We start from the raw sequence: 24619 nt of genomic DNA on the forward strand, positions 1-24619 counted from the left end.
GGCACTAAATATGGAATATGTAAGTCAGTGTCAGATTCAAAACAGCTAGTCCTTTTCAGGCACCTGCATACATGGCGAGGCTCTTCAATTTCCATTTTTCCAATTTCCACTGGCCACATTTGCATGCCATAATCATGTTTCACTCGTGGCTCATGCTAGGAGGAAACAAAGCATAACCCCTGGTTTAGCATTAATCAGGGATCATGGTTTGTTTCACTCTCAATGAACCATGATCTGTAGTCAAGGTTTGTTATTGGCTTATTGATCATGGTTTGTTAAGCAAAACAACCCACACCACCTAGTTTGGATATAAAGCTAAACCAGAGACCATAGTTTGTTTCCTCCCAACACAAGCAAGGGGGAGTGGGGAGGAGCAAAAAGACTCTATTGGCTCATGCCCAGTAAACCACAGTTTATGGCTTACTGTAACTTGCAAATGCGGCCGCAGAATTCTATTTTTAAGAAAGTGTGAAATGCCATATTTTGTGATTCAGTGTAGTTCCACAATTTGATTTCAGATATTTAGGTCGTCTTTTAAAAAACAAATATAGTCACTGACTCAGTATTTATTTCTGTTTTCCCCAATCTTCAACTGAAATTGTACAAGACCAATAAAAACAATTAAAAAACCCCCAAGATAACTGGTACATACTAGCCATGTTTTTCACTCATATGTCTATATATAAGATTATTGTATAATGTCGTAGTGTTTTTTCAATCCAAAATACTATGCTTCCGTGTTTTGTTTTGTTTCAGATTTACAATACATTGGTTGAAACAGGTGAACTGGATAACACATATGTAATATACACGGCAGACCACGGCTATCATATAGGGCAATTTGGGCTGGTGAAAGGAAAATCCATGCCGTATGAATTTGACATCAGAGTCCCCTTCTATATCCGCGGGCCAAATGTGGAGGCTGGATCCTTGTAAGTTAATGGGCTTTGTGGTGCTGGGGTAATTAAGAGAACCCTGTGCTTGCTTCTGCATAAGGTGCTCTGTCGGCACTCATTTTTCCCATTTACAGTCTTGGCTGCATTCTAGCAATAATCAGTCCATTGCTTGATTAAGCCATCTCCTTGTGATGATTCACTTATTGCGTTCTCCTGCTCTTGGTTGCCTCTTGGCTGTCCTCCTGACCACACTTAATCTTTAGGTTACTTTGCTGCTCTGTCTGCTCGCCAGTATGGTCACTACCTTTTCTCTCTTCCCTACCAAACCACTGTGTTACTTTGCTACATAGGATAGGTGAGTGGAAACTAGGGAAAGGGACTTTTCTGTTGTGGCACCCCATCTTTGGAATACTTTTCCTAGGAAGGCTTCCCTAATGTCAGATTTAATGAATTTTTGGTCCCAGGTGAAGAAATGAACTGATTGCCTTTGGACAACAGTAATTTGATTGGAGCTGTTTGTTAGATTTGTGGCACACCTTTGCTCCTTAGAGGCCACCTTTTGAGGACCTCTTAGGATGTGTAGGACTTGAATGACCTGGCTTCAAATCCCACTATAGCCATTAATGCAACTGGTGATGATCTTAGTTCCTCATCTGTAAAAGAAAGGGGAGAGGGTAAGAATAATAGTGCTAACCTTTTACAGAAGGTGTCTGTAGGGCTGATTGAAATAAGAATTGCAAAGCAGTTCGTGTATTAATTCCCAGATGTGATCACCACACAGCAGTATGTGGTGAATTAAGACTTGGTGCAGTTTTAACAAACAAAACTTTGCATTTACTGACTGGGGCAGATGGAAGTTGGAGTCAAAAACTTCTGGGAGGTACCAGGTTGGTGAAGCTGACGTAGTTTTTGCAATACATCTCAATCCCTTCTCTCCTTGCCACCCTCTGCACATCTGCTTATGGATAATTTTAACCACAAACTCATAAGTAAAATGTCTCTTTTTCTTTTTATGAGAATGAAACGGTAGAGATTTTAAAAAGTGGGAAAGAAACAGGGTTCATCTTTCTCCAAAACATCTACAGAACAGAACACATTCTCCAAGGTTTTATCTGCTCTTTGGGAAAAGAGTACACTAGTTGTGTTCCTCTCTCTGTTAAACTCTATTTTAGCGAAGAATGAAGAGCAAATTTCTAATGGCATTTTTATTCCTGAATATAATCACGAACACTCAGAGCATGGTATCTAAGGCTGCCTGAGCAGGCTTCACCTCATGCAATGGGGCTTTCTCTTCCTTCCTCCCCTCTGTGGCCCCCTCCTCCAAATCTGCTCCAAAGAACCCCCCCCAACCCTCTGGAGCAGACTTTTAGGAAGACAGACTTCCACTCCATTGTGCAAGTGAAAGTCTGTTCTGCTCATGGATGGACACAAGTGGATATCACCCAAAGTATTTATAATGTAGTATGCACTCTGTTGAGAGGAAAGTTGCAGTCAAAACAACCCCAATCCCAGATCCATTCCCTTTGTCTTCCTAGTTGGTTACATTCATCCAAGCGGTAGACCAGTGGTTCCCCAGCTCTTTTCCCCATGGACCACCTGAACATTTTTGAGAGTCTTGGTGAACCACTTGACTATTTTTTTTGCCTGTTGTAGCAATTGTAATGTGCTGTGCTAGATGCTGTATGATTTTAATTTTAATTTTTATTGTATTTTTATTGCTTCTTTTATTTCTTATATATTGTATCTTATTGAATTACAGTTTGAATTTCATAGAATTAAAATTGTAATACAATAAATGAAATAAAAAAGCAATAAAAATACAATTAAAAACCAATATGAATATTTAATATAATGGATGGGCCATCTTCAGTCCACAGACACTGAGGACCACCTGAATGAAGCTTGTGGACCACAGTTTAGGAACCCCTGCACTAGACACCTCACATTCATGCTACCTCTTGCCTTGGGGAGAGGCTTGGCGGGTAGGGAGATCTGAAGATCTGTATGTCATTGTGAAGAAATGCCTAGTCATTTTCTTTTGTTTAACTGTGATAGTCCAGTCTATGAGGTTTCCAAATAATAATATTGTATAATGTTTGCTGCCTTAGTAGACCAGAGCTAATTAAATAATACAAAAAATCACTGTTAAGAGAAATGAATGCAGTATTTTGTATATGTTCCCCTTCCCCTGCAAAAACAAAAAAAGGAGACACATCTCCTTGGTTTACCCTTCAATAATACAGAATGTGACTGTTAATTAAAATGTTAACTTTGATCAGTTGAGAAATTATGTAAATATACTTTCAAAGTAATTATTTTAATAGAAAATATTTGCACCAAAGCAATTATTTTGGACACAGTGCCATAATATGCATACTTTAATGTATATCAGCATAATTCACTTTGTACTTTTCCACCCATAATGTTTTTCTCCTTCTACTATAAAGTAACATAAGCCAGCAACGATACTGTGAACACAGCAAAGCAGCAAAAATCGCTTTATGTATAAACTGGATGTTCAATGGTTTTGAATTTAAATGAATGTCAACAGTTCAAGCAGGAGAAAAAGCAGACAAAGAAAAAGAAAGAAAATCCTTTTGCTTTTAGTAACTTTTACTATTTTCAAATGTAGCAGGACATCTTAAAAAACACACAAAACAAACGGGTTGCCCTAAGGATCAAGTGATGTTATAAGCCCTATAATATAGGGAAATTATTAAAAGATTTGCAATGACATGACATCTTCCAGTGTATATAATGCATTATATATAATGCATGCTTCCAGGGTTTTATGCTGCTGCTTCAGACATAGCTGGCCCCCTACTATGCCAAACATCCCAGAATTATCTGCAACAGCACAGACAATTATGGGGCATGCTCTCAGTTTTCCCCTATTCCATCTAACCACATTGATAAGCAGACTCCCCTAGCAGACAAGAGGCTCTAGTGACATAGGAGAGTGGATGGTCCAGATGGTGCGATTCCCCCTTCTAGGTGTTTCAAGGTGTGTGTGTAGGTCACTACCAACTCATGCCCTGACATGTTGCTCCAGAAATGTCTTGCTCCCTTGTGTGCAAATAATTTCAAATGCTGTTCAGTAGAATACCAATCTGCCTCATCTTAATGGCTACATGTGCAGTTGCATAAGGAATCTTAGCTGGAGACTGAGACAGTGACAGCCATTGGAATCAGCAGCAGAGATGCAAGGGAAGGAGGAAAAGCCAGTGGCGGATGCTGTGGTGTGGTGCGCCCAGTGACCTGACCTGACAATGGAATTGCTGCTGCTTACCACGAAGTAGGGTAGGTGGGGCAAGGCAGCAGGGAGTTCGGTACTGTGCAAACACATTGGCAAAGCCAATCTAGCACGTCTGCTGGTGTATTGGCATTATGCTGACCTCTCCGCCCCCGCCCCCTCTACTTCCCAGCAAGCTGCAGTGACTCAGCTGTTGGAAGGTCAGGGGAGCAACAACATCCCACCATGCCTTCCCCTACTGGAAAAAGCAGAAGCTTGCTGAACTGGTCAGGTTGCCAGGCTTGACATGGTTTTTTTTAAAAAAACAAGCCTTTGGATATTTTATTAGGTTTATATCCTACCTTTCCTCTCAGTAGGAGCTCAGGGCAGCAAACGAAAGCACTAACAACACTTTAATGAACTTAATGAAGACAACAAGATAGTTGTGTCTTAAGTAACCTTCTGCAGCTTGCATAATTAGATTGGAATTGTAGTTTTCTATCTTCAGGTGCCATTTCACAAATTCTCAGGTACTTCTGCATGTTTCAGGCAATTGCTGAGTATGTTCTATAATGAATATTAAATTCTAGGCTGTATCATCAAGCTACAAAACAACAAATCGCCAGGTTCAGATGGTATCCATCCAAGAGTTCTTAAAAAAACTCATATGTGAAATGACAGAAATAGGTAACTTGTTCCTAACATTGGTCTCTGTACCAAAAGGACTAGAAAGTGGCCGATTTATCACCAATTTTTTAAAAGAGATCCATGGAATTACATGCTGGTTAGCTTGACAACTGTTCTGGGTATATTGATGGAAAACATTATCAAAAATATTTTCAAATACATACTTATTTATTATAATTATATTCTGCTTTTCCTCCAGTGAACTCAAGGCAGTATATACAGTTCTCCCTACTTCTTATCTTCACAACAGTCCTGTGAGGGAGATTAGGCTCAGAGATGGTGTGTGGCCCAAGGTCACACCAATGAGCTTTGTAGCTAAGTGGGGATTTGAACCTAAGCCTCATATGTGAAGCCTCCAACCACTTATAAGGTTCCCTTGCTAGAGTCTGTGGCAGGCTTGCGTGTTTATCCAGACAGATCAAATCATTCTTTATTACAGTTACAGATCAGCCCCGGTCAGATCTTGTCCCTCACAGTCCACATTTGCCTGCATTTTTACCCTTCCCTGCTTTCCTGTCCACAATTTACTATGGATAGGAACATAGGAAGCTGCCTTGTATCTAGTCAGATCATTGGTTTATCTGTCTCTGTACTGTTGACACTGAGTGGCGGTGGCTCTCCATGGTTTCAGGCAAACGTCTTTCCCAGCCCTACTTACAGACACCAGGAATCGATATGAGGATCCTTTTGTATACAAAATGTGTGCTCTTCCACTGAGCTACAGCTCTTCCTGACTACATGGCAAGCGTTACCCTACAGACTCATAAAAATGGTGCTCCCTCTTTGTAGTTGCTCAGTCTCTCTGATTCCTCCATTTCTCTTTAGTGCACAATCAGAAAAAACAGAGGGAGTTGCCATCTGGACATACCCTTAACCTCAAAAGTAATCTGTTTCTTCATAATTTTTTTTTATCCTGAGATACTCCAGCATTTTAAATAGCCAGCAAATAATGTCATGCAGGAACCTCCCATTTCAGGGCCTTCTGAGAATCAAACCTCATTTCTATGATGCGTACATAAACCAGAGCCTAAAAAGACTAAATAACTCTTCATCTCTTTAGAGAAACTGGTTTAAAGGGCACTCACGTGCACTCTAAAAGGTGATGTATGAGATGTAAAATTGATGCAAACATGGCACTTCTATTTCTATAAAGAAGGAAACACCCACTTCAATATCTGCTTTGCTAATGCCAGCTGCACCGTCTATTTTTCACATAAACTAATCATCAACTGTCCCCACTTATCAACCCTGATTTAATAGCAATTGCTTCAGTGAGGCCTCATTACAATAGGTTCATTACTTGTACCCTGATATGCTACACTGCATTAACTAGTAATTAAAATTAAGCTGCACTTGTCAAGCAAATGAACAAATGTATTATCCTCAGTTCTTGTCATTGTTTGTTTGCTTTCAAATCCAGTAATTCACAAACGGTCTAATTCATTGTTGCAAATTAGGATGCTGTTTGCTTGCTGTGTTTCTAAGCTGGAAATTTGTGGAAAAGCAGAAAACTACCCGTATGGCTCTATCTTTGACTGTAGTTTCTTGCTGTAAATTATGGCAAGTATATACTTGTCCTCAAAGATCTGTATAATCTTTTTTTCAAGTCTTAGTTTCTTGATTTATTTTTCTACTTGTATTGTTTTAGTAAGCACCTTAATTGCAGCTAGTATCATTTACTGATTAAAGGACTGAGCTATGAATCACGCTGTGGTTTTGAACTTTGCCTCTGCCATGAACTCAAGTAGGTGACCTGAAATAAGGCACTCTTATCCATCCACTCATTCACAGCCCCCCCATGTGTAATTTGAATATAATAATGCTGAACTACCTTATAGGGTGGATGTAAAAATTACAAGATGGGGGGCTGTAGCCAATGTTAAATTTACTCAGAGTAGACCCATTGAAATGAATGGACTTACTTAGGTCCATTAAGTCCAATGGGTCTACTCTGAGTAGAATGTAGTTGGATACAAGCCAATGTATGTGAAGTGCAACACTTTCACTTGAAAGACAAATGCTAAAAATGCATACTTTTTGTGGTGACTAATGGTTTTCAGCAAATAAATTTGCTGACTAAAAATGTTTTTATGAAAAGGTACGGAAAGAACTGTTTATGCTGCCTTGAGCTCCTTGGAGGAAAGGTAGGATATAAATCTAATAATAAAAATTCAGAAATAAAGGACCAAGGAATTTCAGAAGGAAATCACCCTGTGCGTTATAGATTACAGCAAAGCCTTTGATTGTAGATCATGAAAAACTATGGAATGCTTTAAAAGAAATGGGGGTGCCACAGCATCTGATTGTCCTGATGCCCAACCTATTTTCTGGACAAGAGGCTACTGTAAGGACAGAATATGGAGAAACTGATTGGTTCCCAGTTGGAAAGGGTGTGAGACAGGGATGTATTTTATCACCCTGTTTGTTTAATCTATACACAGAACATATCATACGGAAACCAGGATTGGACCAAGATGAAGGAGGTGTGAAAATTGAAGGCAGAAATATCAGTAATTTAAGATATCCAGACAATACAGTACTACTTGTCATGGCCCCTTCAGAGGACTTGGAGGAAGAGGAAGAGGCAGAGTTGGCAGACCCAGGAGAAGGAACTAGTGGAACCCCTGAGAACACAACTCTGGCTCTTCCCCAGCTGGAGAATGTCCAGGACCTGGCTGAAGCCCCTCAATCAGATTCTGGGCATGAACAGGAGGCTCTCCTCCCCCCCTGCAGAAAGGAGACACCAGTGAGTAGCACAGCAACGAAGGAAGAGATTGGGTCATTTAAGAACAAGCAGCTCTGAGCAGCTGGGAGACTAATCACGGGCACCTGGCTTAGGGAGTCTGTTAAAAAGGCAGTTCATGGCTGCAGCAGACTGCTGACTACAACGTCGGTTGTGACCCCTCGCGTGTAATGCCGTTGCTAGCCTCTAGACCTTTGGACTGGACCCATGGCTTTCTGAACTCTGCTTCCCTACCTGGACAGCGCTCTTGGACACTGCTACTGGTCAGTTTGTCAAGCCTTTCTTCTGCCAACCGGCCTCCATTATCTGCCTGGCCTTGACTGATTTATTGCCCAGCTAACTGCCGGCTGCTTTGTTACTGCCGAGCCCCCAGCCCTGACGCTGACACTACTAGCAGAAACCAGTAATGATTTGAAATGAATGCTGATGAAAGTTAAAGAGGAAAGCACAGAAGCAGGACTACGGCTGGACAGCAAGAAGACTAAAGTAATAACAACAGAAGATTTATGTAACTTTAAAATTGAGAATGAGGACATTGAACTTGTCAAGGATTATCAATACCTTGACACAGTCATTAACCAAAATGGAGACAATAGTCAAGAAATCGGACGAAGGCTAGGACTGGGGAGGGCAGCTATGAGAGAACTAGAAAAGGTCCTCAAATACAAAGATGTATTACTTGAACACCAAAGTCAGGATCATTGAGACCATGGTATTTCCGATCTCTATGTATGGGTGTGAAAGTTGAACAGTGAATAAAGCAGATAAGAGAAAAATCAATTCATTTGAATGGATTGCAAAAAAGACAAATAGTTGGGTGTTAAAACAAATTAAAGTAGAACTATCATTAGAAGCTAAAATGATGAAACTGAGGTTATTATATTGTGGACACTTAATGAGAACACATGATTCACTAGAAAAGTCAATGTTGGGAAAAACAAAAGGGAATAGAAAAAGAGGAAGGCCAAACAAGAGATGGGACTAGCTACTGCCCCAAATGAGAGCCATGTGCATCTATATTCTGTGACATCACATTGTTATATAAAATTTCCACGTAAGAGGGTGGAAAAATGAAGAGTGTTTTAATATCAAGACATGAGTAAGTTTTATTTTATATTATGGAGGGGAGCTGGATAATTAAACATACCCAATACCTGCTGCTTTTAGTGGTAGCCACACCTTGTAATGTCTAGCTTTGTTCTTTCTGTCTTCACTGTCTTTTTAACACACCAGGAAGTAGGCAAGGAGAGTTTGAAAGTAATAGTGCCTCTTACAGCAAAAATTATGCTGTGAGTGGAAGAATACAGTCCTGGCATTCCTTCAAATCCTCATATGTACTTAGCTGGCAAAGGGCAGGTCAGACTAATTTCTAGATCCTGTGATGTGCATCTAGAGTACAATCAAGGCACAGCATAGCTCAACTCATATAGGTTGTCTGTGCCTCAGGCCAGAGCTGATGGAGCATCCAGAACTGTTGTGCCTATAGGGAAGCACACAGAAAGATGAGTAGGAAAATCCATGCTGAAGCAGAGATAAAGCTAAAATTTCAAGGGAGTAAGACGGACTTGGCTTTAGAGTAATACTGCAGGAACACGAGAGTGTTCTTTGAGATGTCATGGCAGAAATTAATTTGGAAGCTAATGTATGAGCCAGACTAGTAGAAGTTATAAAGGGTACAATCTACAGGGCTTAATTTGTGTTTTGGATTGCTTACCTCTGGAACCTGGCTTCAGTGCCAGTGCTCAGAAGGTAAAGGAGAGTGTCTAAGTGTATGTTCAGAATGCCATTGCTCATGATTAAGCACATTATTGGAAAATCTAGTTAAATTAGATGTCAGAGTTTTGGAGAAACTAGTGGGGTAATTACAACTTTATCTCTGTGTTAAGGAAAGCTCAAACTAAATTATTTGTTAAGGGCTGAGTAAGCACAACCACCAAACCCACCCTACAGTTGTCTAGAACTAGAGTGGAAATCTTCCAGGTCTAAGGATGTGACTCTGCCATTCATTGAGCCCTAGGGGATTTCACTTTAGAAATTATGTACATTTCATTACCAGGATACATAGTGTTGAGTATTATTGCAGTATTATGAGCTCCTGCTGGAAGGAAGGATGGGATATAAATCAAATAATAAATAAATACTTTGCAAAACAAACTTCCCTTATCAATTTTGCTGTGTTGTTTTTTTCTTTGCTTGCCTGAAGTCTGTTTTCTACCCTTCTGTCTTGTTGTCATCTACCCTTCAACTGTTTTCTGAATCTATTCCTACTGGGTAGTGGGATGAGCCATTTCTTAGAACAAGGATGAGGAAGCTTTGGCCCTCCAGATATTGCAGGACTACAATGCCCATAATCCCTGACCACTAGCAATGGTGGTTGTGGCTGATGAGAGTTGTAGTTCAGCAATATATGGAGGGTCACAAATTCTAAGGAATGGGACCATAGCTTAGTGGTAGAGCACATGCTTTGTTTTCATGCATAAGACCTTGGGTTTGATCTTTGGCATCTCTAGTTAAAGGATCATGTAGCAGATGTTGGTGAAGACCTCTGCCTGAGACCTTGGATTGCCACAGCCAGTGAGAGTAGACAATGCTGAGCTAATAAAAGGACAAATGGACTGATGTATAAGGCAGCTTCCTATGTTACTCACACAACTCCGTTGTAGTGAGTGCCAATATTAATTTTTACACTGTTTTCTGAAACAGTCAGTGAGTGATGGCTGCAATGGTCCCTGCACAGTAAAACCTGGTTTACAATATACACATTGATTCTCAAGATGTCATAGAACCTTTGATCATATGCTTTTCTATGTCCTTTCCCCCCCCTTCCTTTTCACTTTGACCTTGGTTGCTACCTTACTTGTAAATTGTGTTGCATACTCAGTTAAAAATATAATTGTCCTTTATTTCCAGAGGTTTGAAGTTATCCTATGGGTGCTTTTCATATATTCTGTATCTTCTGTGATATGTTCCAGATGTTTTTCAAAGGTTGTGTATGTGTATTTCTTTTCAGGAATCCTCACATTGTATTGAACATCGATCTTGCTCCCACAGTTCTAGATATTGCTGGCTTGGACATTCCACCTGATATGGATGGGAAATCCATTCTAAAACTGCTGGATTCTGAAAGGCCTGTCAATAGGTAAGGATGGAAAATGCACTGAATACAAGCCAATATTTCTTGCAGATCACAAAGTAGTTTAAGCAAATAAACCAAACTAACAGCATGAAGGCCAAGAGAAGGGAACTGAAAGCCTTTTGGAACAATTGAGCTTTTCGAAGAATACTTCTATGGCATTGTTTATATCAGCCTTCCCCAATACAGTGCCCTCCAGATGTTAGACTGCAATTTCCATCATCCCTGATCACTGGCCATGCTGGCAGGGGCTGATAGGAGTTGTAGTCCAACAACATCTGGAGGGCTCCTGGTTGGGGAAGACTGGTTTAAATATTGTGATAACTAAACAGAGCATGTATTATAATCTAGTTCTGGTATATTTGAGTGTATGTGTGTGTGTGCGCACGCATGCATTCATGCATGTGGTTTGGGAAATAAAATCCCATAAATTACAAGTCTTGAATTTCTCTGGGTACATTCTTTATATGCAGAGGGTTTTTTTTGAAAAATCTGAGTTGCATACAAATAATTGGAGAGAAAGAAACACGCATGTGACTAAGAAGTGACTAAGAGTCTCTCCCTCTCCCATCATCCTGAGATGACAAATTTAAGTGAGTTGGGAGGGTTTTGACAAGTGTAGAAGGCTGGCCAGCTGCAGGTTCATCTTCCAGACTATCTGGACCAATTCCTTTAGTTGCTTCAACTAAGCTTGATGTTATCACTTCATCAGAATGACTTGTCAATTTCAATGTATTGTCCTTGTGTTATTTTTGAAACTTTAGAGTTTATAGTGCTAGTCAACTCCAGCCATGTGTTTTACACCTAATCAGGGCATGCTAACCTTCTGCTGGCTGATTTCTTTACTTCTTGAGTCATATGGGACAACAGATTCAAAGTCCTGATAAGTACTGGGTTGTGTATAAGGACTGTTGTTATGGGTTCAGTATCCAGTTCAGTAGTACAGTAACATGAAAAAATAATGGTCATAAATGTGGTTGGTCAGGAGGATGTGAAACTATGGACCGAAGTGGTTTAAAACTCATAGGGTTGTATCTAATGCTAGTCTTCCTCAGAAGAGATTCATTGAAATTAATTTATGTTCATTAATAACTTAGGCCCATTAATTTCAATGGATCCACTCTGAATAAAACTTAGGTGGGTAGAGCTCATGGTTTGCATGAACCATGAATAGTTATTGGGTTGTATTCAAGTAAGTCCTACTCAGAGTAGACCCATTGAAATTAGTGAACCTAAGTCATGTCTGTTCACTTCAGTAGGTTTACTCTGAGTAGGACTAGAATTGAATACCACATCAGCACCAAGCTAAATTGTAGCTACATTCGTTTCCACTGCTTCTCTGGTCTGTTTGCTTGCAAAGTGACTAGAGCTCTCAGTAGTTTCTCCCTATACCAGGGACAGGGAACCTCCAAGCCTGGGATACGGTTATCCCTGGATATAAAGTATATATCCTTATCCCTATATATCTGGTTATCCCTGGATATAAACTATATCGGAAGGACAGGGAAGGACGTATTGGTGGCGGAGTCGCTCTATACGTGAAAGAAGGCATTGAATCCAGCAAGCTTGACTCCTCCACAGAATCATTGTGGGTGGCGATACCATGCCCCAGGAGGGATTTAATACTGGGAACAATCTATCGTCCCCCTGATCAAAATGCTCAGGGAGACCTTGAGATGAGATATGAAATTGAGGAAGCATCCAAACTAGGAAATGTAGTAGTAATGGGTGACTTCAACTACCCAGACATAGACTGGCCGCATATGTGTTCCAGTCATGACAAAGAAGCAAAATTTCTAGATATTCTAAATGACTATTCCCTAGACCAGTTGGTCATGGAGCCGACCAGAGGGACAGCAACCCTGGACTTAATCCTCAGTGGGGACCGGGACCTGGTGCGAGATGTAAGTGTTGTCGAACCGATTGGGAGCAGTGACCATAGTGCTATTAAATTAAACATACATGTAACTGGCCAATTGCCAAGAAAATCCAACATGGTCACATTTGACTTCAAAAGAGGAAACTTCACAAAAATGAGGGGATTGGTAAAAAGAAAGCTGAAAAACAAAGTCCAGAGGGTCACATCACTCGAAAATGCTTGGAAGTTGTTTAAAAACACTATATTAGAAGCTCAACTGGAGTGCATACTGCAGATCAGAAAAGGTACCGCCAGGGCCAAGAAGATGCCAGCATGGTTAACGAGCAAAGTCAAGGAAGCTCTTAGAGGCAAGAAGTCTTCCTTCAGAAAATGGAAGTCTTGTCCGAATGAAGAAAATAAAAAAAACACAAACTCTGGCAAAAGAAATGCAAGAAGACAATAAGGGATGCTAAAAAAGAATTTGAGGAGCACATTGCTAAGAACATAAAAACCAACAACAAAAAATTCTATAAATACATTCAAAGCAGGAGACCATCTAGGGAGGCGATCGGACCCTTGGATGATAAAGGAGTCAAAGGTGTTCTAAAGAATGATAAGGAGATTGCAGAGAAGCTAAATGAATTCTTTGCATCTGTCTTCACAGTGGAAGATATAGGACAGATCCCTGAACCTGAACTAACATTTGCAGGAAGGGATTCTGAGGAACTGAGACAAATAGTGGTAATGAGAGAGGAAGTTCTAGGCTTAATGGACAATATAAAAACTGACAAATCACCAGGCCCAGATGGCATCCACCCGAGAGTTCTCAAAGAACTCAAATGTGAAATTGCTGATCTGCTAACTAAAATATGTAACTTGTCCCTCAGGTCCTCCTCCGTGCCTGAGGACTGGAAAGTGGCAAATGTAACGCCAATCTTCAAAAAGGGATCCAGGGGGGATCCTGGAAATTACAGGCCAGTTAGCTTAAGTTCTGTCCCTGGAAAACTGGTAGAAAGTATTATTAAAGCTAGATTAACTAAGCACATAGAAGAACAAGCTTTGCTGAAGCAGAGCCAGCATGGCTTCTGCAAGGGAAAGTCCTGTCTCAGTAACCTATTAGAATTCTTTGAGAGTGTCAACAAGCATATAGATAGAGGTGATCCAGTGGACATAGTGTACTTAGACTTTCAAAAAGCGTTTGACAAGGTACCTCACCAAAGACTTCTGAGGAAGCTTAGCAGTCATGGAATAAGTGGAGAGGTCTTCTTGTGGATAAGGAATTGGTTAAGAAGCAGAAAGCAGAGAGTAGGAATAAATGGACAGTTCTCCCAATGGAGGGCTGTAGAAAGTGGAGTCCCTCAAGGATAGGTATTGGGACCTGTACTTTTCAACTTGTTCATTAACGACCTAGAATTAGGAGTGAGCAGTGAAGTGGCCAAGTTTGCTGACGACACTAAATTGTTCAGGGTTGTTAAAACAAAAAGGGATTGCAAAGAGCTCCAAAAAGACCTCTCCAAACTGAGTGAATGGGCGGAAAAATGGCAAATGCAATTCAATATAAACAAGTGTAAAATTATGCATATTGGAGCAAAAAATCTGAATTTCACATATACGCTCATGGGGTCTGAACTGGCGGTGACCGACCAGGAGAGAGACCTTGGGGTTGTAGTGGACAGCACGATGAAAATGTTGACCCAGTGTGCAACAGCTATGAAAAAGGCAAATTCCATGCTAGCGATAATTAGGAAAGGTATTGAAAATAAAACAGCCGATATCATAATGTCGTTGTATAAATCTATGGTGCGGCTGCATTTGGAAATACTGTGTACAGTTCTGGTCGCCTCATCTCAGAAAGGATATTATAGAGTTGGAAAAGGTTCAGAAGAGGGCAACCAGAATGATCAAGGGGATGGAGCGATTCCCTTATGAGGAAAGGTTGCAGCATTTGGGGCTTTTTAGTTTAGAGAAAAGGCGGGTCAGAGGAGACATGATAGAAGTGTATAAAATTATGCATGGCATTGAGAAAGTGGATAGAGAAAAGTTCTTCTCCCTCTCTCATAATACTAGAACTCGTGGACATTCAAAGAAGCTGAATGTTGGAAGATTCAGGACAGACAAAAGGAAGTACTTCTTTACTCAGCGCATAGTTAAACTGTGGAATTTGCTCCCACAAGACGCAGTAATGGCCACCAGCTTGGATGGCTTTAAAAGAAGGTTAGACAAATTCGTGGAGGACAGGGGTATCAATGGCTACTAGCCATGATGGCTGTGCTCTGCCACCCTAGTCAGAGGCAGCATGCTTCTGAACACCAGTTGCCGGAAGCCTCAGGAGGGGAGAGTGTTCTCGCACTCGGGTCCTGCTTGCGGGCTTCCCCCAGGCACCTGGTTGGCCACTGTGAGAACAGGATGTTGGACTAGATGGGCCACTGGCCTTATCCAGCAGGCTCTTCTTATGTTCTTATGTCCTGAGGATTCCTCCTGGCCGCACTCCTCACCAGTCCTGCTCGTTGTTCTCCTAGAGTGCTTTTGTCTTGCAATGTGTCCTTGAATTGTGATAATGCCTCTTGTTTGCCTGGATGGAGGATAGAGAGGTATCTGGTGTGGGTGTCTGTAGAAACATGACTTTTGCATGTCTGGAATGTAGCTTACTATACAAAGGTAAAGTCACATCTGTTGGTCTACCCACCTTTGCTTCTGGTCTCACCCACCATTGGCATCTGGCCCCCAAAAGGTTGCCTACGAGGGAACGTAGCCCTTGGACTGAAAATGGTTGCTTACTCCAGCCCTATAGAGTTTCTCCAAGAGAAGGGCTTAGTTCAGCAAGAATCATGTTTTCACTGTATGTTTGGGATCTTTCCCAGACTTTAAACAACTGAGCAGCAGTAATTATGATTCAGCAGTATGTCTGCAACAGGCCTGTGAGTCAGCGATGTTTTTATATCTCATCCTGAGTAACCCATATAGGCCTTGCTCTGGTAAACAACAAAAAGCCTCCATATCATGTCATAACTGAGGCTGAAAATGCACATTTGCCATTTGTTTTCTAATCACACAACTTCATGGGAGAAGTCAAATCCTGCTCGGGTCTACAGACCTAGTTCGACTTTGATGTTAAGCTTTTTTTTTTCCAGGTTCCATGTGAAAAAGAAGATGAAGGTCTGGAGAGATTCATTTTTGGTAGAAAGAGGGTAAGTGTTGCTGTTTTTGAAGAATTCTGGCCTCCTAAAGGAAGAAGTTGGTGAATCACTGCAACAAAAACAGGAGTTGCCCCTGTAAATAAAATACATTTCTTGGCAAAATCATTAATTGGTGTTTTTTCCTGCCGCATTTGTGAAATCACTTTATTAATCAAAAAGGCAAACTCTGTTACTACTTTTGTTTTTATTTGTTAGCTATTTTTCATAGTCATTGGAACTGCTGTACAAATAAGAACAGAGATAGTTAAAATGATGAACGTAATACCTTAGATAATGAAACATAAGAGCCACATGGAGTAGGTAGTCCCCTTTCCTAATTCATGAAAAAATATTTATTTTTATTTATTTATTGCCTTTTCTCCAGGAAGCTTAAGGCAATGTGCTTGATGCCCCATCCTCCTTTATATTCTCACAACAACACTGTGCGATAGATCAGGCTGAGAGAGTGCAGCTGGTCACCAAGTGAGCTTCATTGGGTTGTATCCAGGAGTGTCTCATGTGCTGGAGGATGGCTTTTTCATCCAGCAGACAGCCAGTATAGTATAATAATTAGAGTGCTGGACTAGGACTGGGCAGTCCCATGTTCAAATCCCTACTGATCCATGAAGCTGGTGATCTTGGGCCTGTCTGTCTGTCTCTCTCTGTCAGCCTAATTCATAGGGCTGTTGCAAGACTTAAAATGGAGAACCGTTTATGCCGGAAAAGGTGGGAATATAAATCTAATAAATAAACAGCCAAATGAATGAGGTAGGAGGTGCTGTTTCCAATTCCTTTTCCCTTCCCACCCTGCAACCTCCAACATGCCTCCAAAATCTGCTTGGAAAAGAAGTGGGGACAGGAAGCTACAACAGGGAAAGGGGATCTACGAGAATTGCCTCCTTCCCAGTTCCAGTGACGGGAACCTCTGCCGGATCAAGGGCCTTCTGCCAATATAAGAACATAGGAAGAACCTGTTGGAACAGACCATGGCCCATCTAGTCCAGCATCCTGTTCTCGCAGTGGCCAACCAGATGCCCTTGGGAAGCCTGCAAGCAGGCGGAGAGAGACCAGTGGATGCTCACTGAATTCCCATTGTAAGAATGATGTTTGTCGATCAGACTTTACCACTGTACCCAACTATATGCTTCTGAGAAGTCAACAAGCAGATCATGAAGACAACAGCCTTCAACAGTTTATAGAAGTTTTGTTGAAATATATTTTAAAGTCTGTTTTTATGATGTTTTAGAGTGGTTTTAGTGGTTTTTGTTTGCTGCCCCAGGCTCCTACTGGGAGGAAGTGCGGAATATAAATTTAATGAATAAATAAATGAATAGTGAATAAACAGTTGTCCCTCAGTGCCTGCTTTTCAGAGCTATACTGCCTCAGAACTTGGAGGTTCCATTTGTGTATCATGGCTAATAGCCATGGCAGCACATGTTCTCCATTAATTTTTCTAATGCCCTTTTAAGGCCTGTGCCTAATCAGTGAAATAGTCATGACTTTTTTGCCTAATTTGTGAATCAATCCTCTTCCTCATTAATGAAAAGGCAGTATGTGCAGTGCTGTGTTTTGCAGCAGTTCCACGGCAGCACAGGAAAAAAATGCAATGTATTGCTGGGCACAGAATTCAGTTGCCTAAGAATCTCAGCTTTCTTTTTCTTTAAAAAAAAAACAGCTTTCTAGCTCTTATGGTGAGGAGGATGTGCATCAAAGGTATACAAACAAGGTCTGCTGAAATCTCAGAAGATAGAGAGGAGGCTCAATATTTTCTGTCATTGGTTGTGAGGATTCGGTGCCCTGTGTAGCTTCATGATTTGCATAATTTGTGCCAGTATAGCTAAAATAGGTTTTAAAAATCATGATAAATTAAGCAAATCCATGCCAACATTGTACAGTGGTTAGAGTGTTGGCCTAGGACCTGGGGGACCAGGGTTCAAATCCCCACTCAACCAGGAAGCTCACTTGGTGACCTTGGGCTGGTCACAGTCTTTCAGCCTAACCTTCCTCACAAGGTTGTTGTGAGAATAAAATGGGAAGGTGGAGAACCATTTACGCCACCTTGAGACTCTTAGAGAAAAGGTGGGATATAATATATAAAAATAATATATATATGGCTATCTTAATTAACTTTAGTCTCTTGCAGTATGTCATTTTTGATGATGATGTGTCCTCCATGGTTTCTTATTGAGGTGTAGGAGAGGAGGGATATTGTTACATTATCCTATTTTTGAAATACATTGTAAAGTTTAAATAAAGATTTTTGTAAATAAAAAAATTAAATTAAAAAAATAAAAATTAAGAGTGTGTACAGGAATGTTCAATTTGCCTAATCTATACCTGTCACAGAATTAAGCTTTCTTTCTTTCTTCCTTTCTTTCTTAGTCCAAACTAAACACTGTTGTTGATGACGCTACATCAGGGGTAGGGAATCTTTATATTTATTTATTTATTTATTTATTTATTTATTTCTTCAGCTTATATCCCACCCGACTAGCAAACAGCTCTCTGGGTGGCAAACATAGCAACATATACAATAATAAAATTACAAAGTCAGTATAACAAATATAAAAATACACCATCTAAAATAGAAATTACAGCATTTACATAAATAACTTAAATTAAAATGCCTCAGAAGAGAAAGGTTTTAACCTGGCGCCGAAAGGATAGTAGTGTCGGCGCCAGGCATACCTCCTCGGGGAGACTATTCCACAATTCGGGGGCCACCACTGAGAAGGCCCTAGATCTTGTTACTACCCTCTGGGCCTCCCTATGGGTCGGGACCCGGAGGAGGGCCTTCGTAGTAGACCGTAGTGTATGAGCCGGTTCGTAACGGGAGAGGCGTTCCTGCAGGTATCGTGGTCCCGCGCCGTATAAGGCTTTATAGGTTAAAACCAACACTTTGAATCTGGCCCGGTAGCATATTGGAAGCCAGTCCAAGCGAGCCAGAACAGGTGTTATATGCTCAGACCGCTTAGTTCTTGTTAGTAGTCTGGCCGCCGTATTTTGCACTAGCTGTAGCTTCCGAACCGTCTTCAAAGGTAGCCCTACGTAGAGCGTGTTGCAGTAGTCCAACGTTGCAGTAGTCTTTGTGGCTCCACTGGCTAGATCCTTATCAGGATTGGCCTCATGTCACAGATAATACATGACATCATTATGCCATATGATTGACAGTTGGGTTGTCCCACCCCTCTGTCAAAATTCCTTGTGTGGTGTTTCCAAGTGCCCAATAGCCAGCTGGTTGGCATTCTCTTGGGAACCACAGCAGCAGGGGTGTTGCTAGCTTTGGGAAGCGCCAATCATAGGGCTAGAAAAGGGCTTCTTTCTTCCCTTTCCTAGGGGTGGAGGGAAAGAAGGCTGCATTTTATATGTAGCAGCAGCAGCAGGGGAAAATGAAGGATAGAAAGAAGCTTATTTTGCCCCTTTGTCGTCCCCCCCCCACTGCTACAGGAAGCCTGTGAAACGCAGGCTTCTTTGTTGCAAACTTTGCAAAGTTGTGGTGGTGGCGGTGGGCAGTGAACGGCACAAAGAAGCTTCTTTCTCTTCTCTTTCCCCACCACAGTTGCTATGAGAAGTGTGAGAAAGAAGCCTCCCTTTTTCAGGCTTTCTTTGGCAGTGCGCACCTGTTCTCTGAGCAGAACATAACCCCTGTGTGTTAGCTGACAAGCAGGGTTTAAATCCTTCTGCATTGACTACAGGTGCCCCTTCCCTCCTGGAAATAGGGACTGGCCACCTCCTGCCGATCAGCTGACATCGCAAGTGATATCAGCTGATTGATAGGTGGGCTTAATTTTTTAGTTCCTTGTTGACCTAAACTAATATTTGTACATTTCCTGTAACTGTGCTTGTTAGAAAGCCTAACAAAACTCTGTCTGTCCTTTTAAAAAAAAATTCTAAACTATGTATTCCTTTAAGGCTGATCAAGCATTCTTCAGTTCCGCAATCAAGGCTTAGATGCTTAAAAGAGCTGTCTATCCCAGGGGTAACAAAGTGCAAACAGTGCTTTTTTCCATGGTAGCACAGATGGTGCCCACTCTCCTCCAGATTACGTGAAAAACTACTTGGGTGGCAATACAGCCTTAACAGAACTGCTCATGTTCTTCCCTTTTCAGCAAATTGTTGCACAAGAGAGATAATGAAAAAATGGATGCTCAAGAAGAAAATTTCCTGCCCAAATACCAGCGGGTGAAAGATCTCTGTCAGCGAGCTGAATATCAAAGTGCTTGTGAACAGCTTGGGCAGGTGAGAATCTGCATCATGAGTCTGAAGTGTAGCAGGGACTTAGGAAATCGCTTTACTTTGCTATCCTTCTCACAGTGGGTGGAGAGAACATTTTAAAGCTAGCTTTTTCTTCTTCTGCTTTTCCAGCAGTAGCAGAAAATAAACCTGCAGAGCAAGAGGACAACATTTTCTGTGGCATTTTAGTCTAAGAAGAAGAAACATTTCAGAGATTTCCTTCTCTCTTTCAGTTCCTTCTCATTTTCAACTTAACGAACCTTCATATTCTGTTCCTTTTCGTATTAATATTTAGTTCCGTTTTTGAAAAGTCCAGATGTACTGAAAAAAGCCTGAAAAGGGGCTGCTGCTGCTGTGTGGTTTTGTACAAGCTCATAATGGGAGTCCTAGGGAACTGTTTCAGTTTTCCAATAATTAGGGGGGAATGCCTGTTTTCTTTATAAGTTATCCCATGAAAAGCTGGTTTAACTTTTTCTTTTAGGGCACAATTAGGTATTAGCAAGACACAAGGCTGCTACTCACCCCCCCCGTATCTAGTCCTTTATTGATCCAAACTCGCTGTATTATGCGATGTCACTACATTGTTTCTTCACCCACTTTCCATGTGATTGGTGGGTGGAGCAGGAAAACTGGGCCTAGTTTGTACATAATGCTAAACTAGGATTTCCCAACCTGGTGCTCTTCAGACTACAACTTCCATCATCTTGATCGTTCATCATGCTAGTTGGAGCTGATGGGATTTGCCTTCCAAAGTATCTGGAGGGCTGCACTAAACTATGATTTGGCAATACATTCATGAGATGGGACAAGCCAAAGGAAGGCTGAGGCTGCACATTCCCTCCTTCCACATGGCCAGGAAAGGACTTTTGACAGTATTCAGTTTCACTTTCCCTTAATCTTGGCATTGCAATACATGTGAATCAGAAATCCTGGTGTAATAACAAATCAGAGATTGTGGTGTGTAACAAATTCTTGTTACTCTAACAATCTAACTTCAGTACAGTATGAAGTTGACTTGTTTTGAAACTGACCAGTGTTTTGTTATAAACTACAGTTTCTGGTTCCCAGGCAAAGACAAACTGACCAGTGTTTTGTTATAAACTACAGTTTCTGGTTCCCAGGCAAAGACAAACTGAGATTAGGTGAAAGTAAAACTAAAAGTGTCTGAAATCCTGCTGACAAGGTGGGAGGATTGGAGAGAGTAAAGTGCAGAAGCCTAAGTCTTGCGTGGAGTTGTTCCAGCTCATGCATGTGGCCAGTATGATAAGTCTAGACACAAGGTTGTTGGTTTTGACAGCATCTTCATCTTGTACTTGATGTCCTATGCTTGATCTTTCTTGTGGCTTTCAGCTCTGCAGCAGGACAAGGAGATTTTTTTTTTAGAAACTGTGTTATGCTGATTCAGACCATTGGTCTATCTAGCTCAGTATTTGCATTGACTGGCAGTGCCTCTGCAGGGTTTCAGACCAGGAGTCTTTTCCAGCTCTGCCTATAGAATGCTAGGGATTGAACCTGGGGCCTTTAGTATGGAAAGCAGATGTTCTGCTACTGAGCTACAGTCTTTTTTTCCCACAGATATACAGACTAATGCACCAAGCAACTCTTTATAAATGGGCAGTGGTTGACAATATAGTGCCATCCAGATATTGTGGACTACAACTCCTTTCATCCCTGGCCATGCTGACTACGGCTGATGAGAGCTGCAGTCCAAGATCTGTAGGGCAGCACTTTGGCTACCCCACAAGTTTCCTCTGATGGTTACAGGCTATTTGAGGTTACTTACGATAAGCAGCCTTCCATCCAGCACTGCACGTGTCCTTTTGCTTGTTCCCTTAGTTTTTCTTTTAAGAATAATAAAATGTGTGTGTGATGTACGTAGAAAGTGAGCAAAAATAGCTGGCCATTGCTCTAGCACCCTTACCATTGGCAATAGAGAAATGATAAAAGCGCTGTCATCCACATGTTTGTTGTCAAGGAATGGACAAATAGTTTGGAGGCTTTTCAATGTGAATTGTCTTGTGCGCTCCAGCATAGGAGGAATTGAGCAACAAAGACTGAGATGCTGTTGGTGGGGGGGCTCTCTGCCCAGATGGTTGATGTCCGACCTGCCCTAGATGGGGTTACACTCCCCCTAAAGGAGCAGGTCCGTAGTTTGGGGGTCTTATTAGATCCGCTCCTGTCACTGGAGGCGCAAGTAGCCTCGGTGGCACGGAATGCGTTCTACCAGCTTCGGCTGGTAGCCCAACTACGACCCTATCTGAACAGGGAGAATCTCGCCTCAGTTATCCATGCTCTGGTAACCTCTAGATTGGACTACTGTAATGCACTCTACGTAGGGTTACCTCTGAAGACGGTTCGGAAACTTCAGCTGGTGCAGAATGCTGCGGCCAGAGTTCTTACTGGGACAAAAAAATTTGATCATATAACACCTGTCCTGGCCCAGCTGCACTGGCTACCAATATGTTTCCGGGCCAGATTCAAAGTGTTGGTTCTTACCTATAAAGCCCTTAACGGCATCGGACCACAATACCTGGCGGAACGCCTCTCCCGCTATGTACCTACCCGGTCGCTGCGCTCGACGTCGAAGGCCCTTCTCCGTGTCCCAACGCATAGGGAGGCACGGAGAATGATAACTAGAGCTAGGGCCTTCTCAGTGGTGGCCCCCGAACTATGGAACGCCCTCCCTGATGAGATACGCCTGGCGCCTTCTTTGCTATCTTTTCGGCGCCAGGTAAAGACCTACCTCTTCGCCCAGGCATTTAAAAATTTTTTAAAATTTTAAAATTTGAATTTAAAATTGAAAATTTTTAATTATGTTTTATTGTGTTTTTGTATTTTAACCTGTTTTATTATGCTGTACACCGCCCTGGGAGCTTATTGCTATAGGGCGGTCTAAAAATGTAATAAAATAAATAAATAAATAAAATCAGCAAAACTTTCAGCAATCAAGTAGATTACAGTAGGAGCTGATTTCCTAATAGTCACCCTCCCAGCTATACATCAAGCCACTCTTGTATACCTGTTGCTGTGTCTAGACAAAAAAAGGACTCTGCGGAGCTGGGGGAGGAGAGAGAGAAATGTGTCTGAAAGCTAAAATTGCCCTTAAATCTCTATATAGCTAACCTACTATTCTGTGGTAAACCTTTTTATATAATGAAGCTCCTTAAAGACTCATATTATTTTGTTACTTTGCTTAGTGTCACAAAGCTTTGCATCCCTGTACAATTTGTTTCCTTATACATGTAAAGCTTCCTTCCTACGGAATAAGATCTTTGGTCTTACCTGATCTTTAGAATTGTATCCTCTCATATTGAAGAATGATATACAAGCCCTTTACAGTACTTTACTAAAAGCATATGGATCAGGAATGGCATCACCCTCAGTCTATGGACATTCATTCAACATCTGTAAAGGGCACTCATACATAAAGCTGATTATGGTGTTGTGCTCAGTCATATATACAATACATACAGCCAATACCCAAACATGTGGATAAAGTCCTCCATGCATGTTTGTATGCAAGGGCCTTTTACAGACATTTGAATGAAGCATATCAGTTGCGTTATGGATATGCAGAGTAACTCAGCGGTCTGAGCTGCGTGTGCCAGTGTGTATATTTACCTAAGAAGCAGGCTTTTACCCTACATTTAAATCACTGAGGCTTAAGACTTACTAAAATAAGAAAAAGCTAGTTTATTTATAGAAATACATAACAGATAGGAAAGGCATACCTAGTTCTAACTAAATAACTAAGATGGAGGCACAATGCCCAGATTTGGGTATTGCCCTCATCGCTCAGGAGAGAGAGCAAAGACAGAGATGTCTCCTCTCTCCTCATACAGATGAAGAAGAAGACAAAGGAAGGAGAGGCATGTCAGCGTCCCTGAGCATATCAGTTTACAATGGAAGGAAGTTAGGTAGAGAAGAGCACAGGTAAAGGTAGGAAAGCCTAGCCAGCTGGAGGACCCTAACTCTATCTTCCTTCTGGAATACAAACAAAAGAACCCAAACCAGAGTTGTTCTTCCCCAGCTTCCAACAATGCACTCCAAAAGATACTGGAGTCCTGTATTATAGGCCAAATGAGCTTTAAACGTCATGCCATTTTAATCAATCATGAATGATGATGTAGCAAGGAAACATTCTCAGAGATGACTTTTACCATTTCCTGTTGTCTTGTTGCATTTCTTGGTTCCCAAGATGTGCAACTCTTGTGTAAGAGCCCAAAAACAGCTTTGTTGTGTCAGATGAATTGCTATTTTGGGCCCATACTCCTGTCGCAGACATCTCACTATCTTTGGCATTCTGTAAACTTTTGAAAGCTTCCAAAACTATTTTTGAACACCTCCACCACACTGCTGGTATGCAAAGCCTTCTGAGTGGGACAGTACCAACTCCTACATCTTCCGTTGCCAGTTAAGCACTAGATGACAATATGAGCAATGTGATTAGTAAAACTTCCTTATGGGATGACTCCATGCCCCAGCATGAAAGTAGCTGTTCTGAACTATTTTGGATGAAGGGAAGGAAAACTATTGCTTGCATTGAAGATAAAATAGCTGTCCAAGATCATCATTATGCGATGTCTCACATGTAACGTGCAAAAATGGCAGAGAGCTTATTGATTTAGGAAAATCTTTTGAGAAAAGCATTTAAGTAATCT

At 41.3% G+C, this 24619-nt stretch overlaps 1 protein-coding gene across 3 annotated transcripts in view; it reads left to right on the forward strand.

The window, feature by feature from the left end:
- SULF2 (sulfatase 2) overlaps positions 1 to 24619 on the forward strand; it is a 147288-nt gene that overhangs the window by 76061 nt on the left and 46608 nt on the right. For all 3 annotated transcript variants that reach the window (XM_061631363.1, XM_061631362.1, XM_061631364.1), the window contains 4 exons: positions 757 to 932; positions 10569 to 10697; positions 15681 to 15737; positions 19835 to 19964. In XM_061631363.1, coding sequence (XP_061487347.1) covers positions 757 to 932; positions 10569 to 10697; positions 15681 to 15737; positions 19835 to 19964 — 492 coding nt within the window. The remainder of the gene's footprint in view (positions 1 to 756; positions 933 to 10568; positions 10698 to 15680; positions 15738 to 19834; positions 19965 to 24619) is intronic.

The sequence above is a fragment of the Rhineura floridana genome, chromosome 6 (genome assembly GCF_030035675.1).
Source record: "Rhineura floridana isolate rRhiFlo1 chromosome 6, rRhiFlo1.hap2, whole genome shotgun sequence".
Lineage (NCBI taxonomy): Eukaryota > Metazoa > Chordata > Lepidosauria > Squamata > Rhineuridae > Rhineura > Rhineura floridana.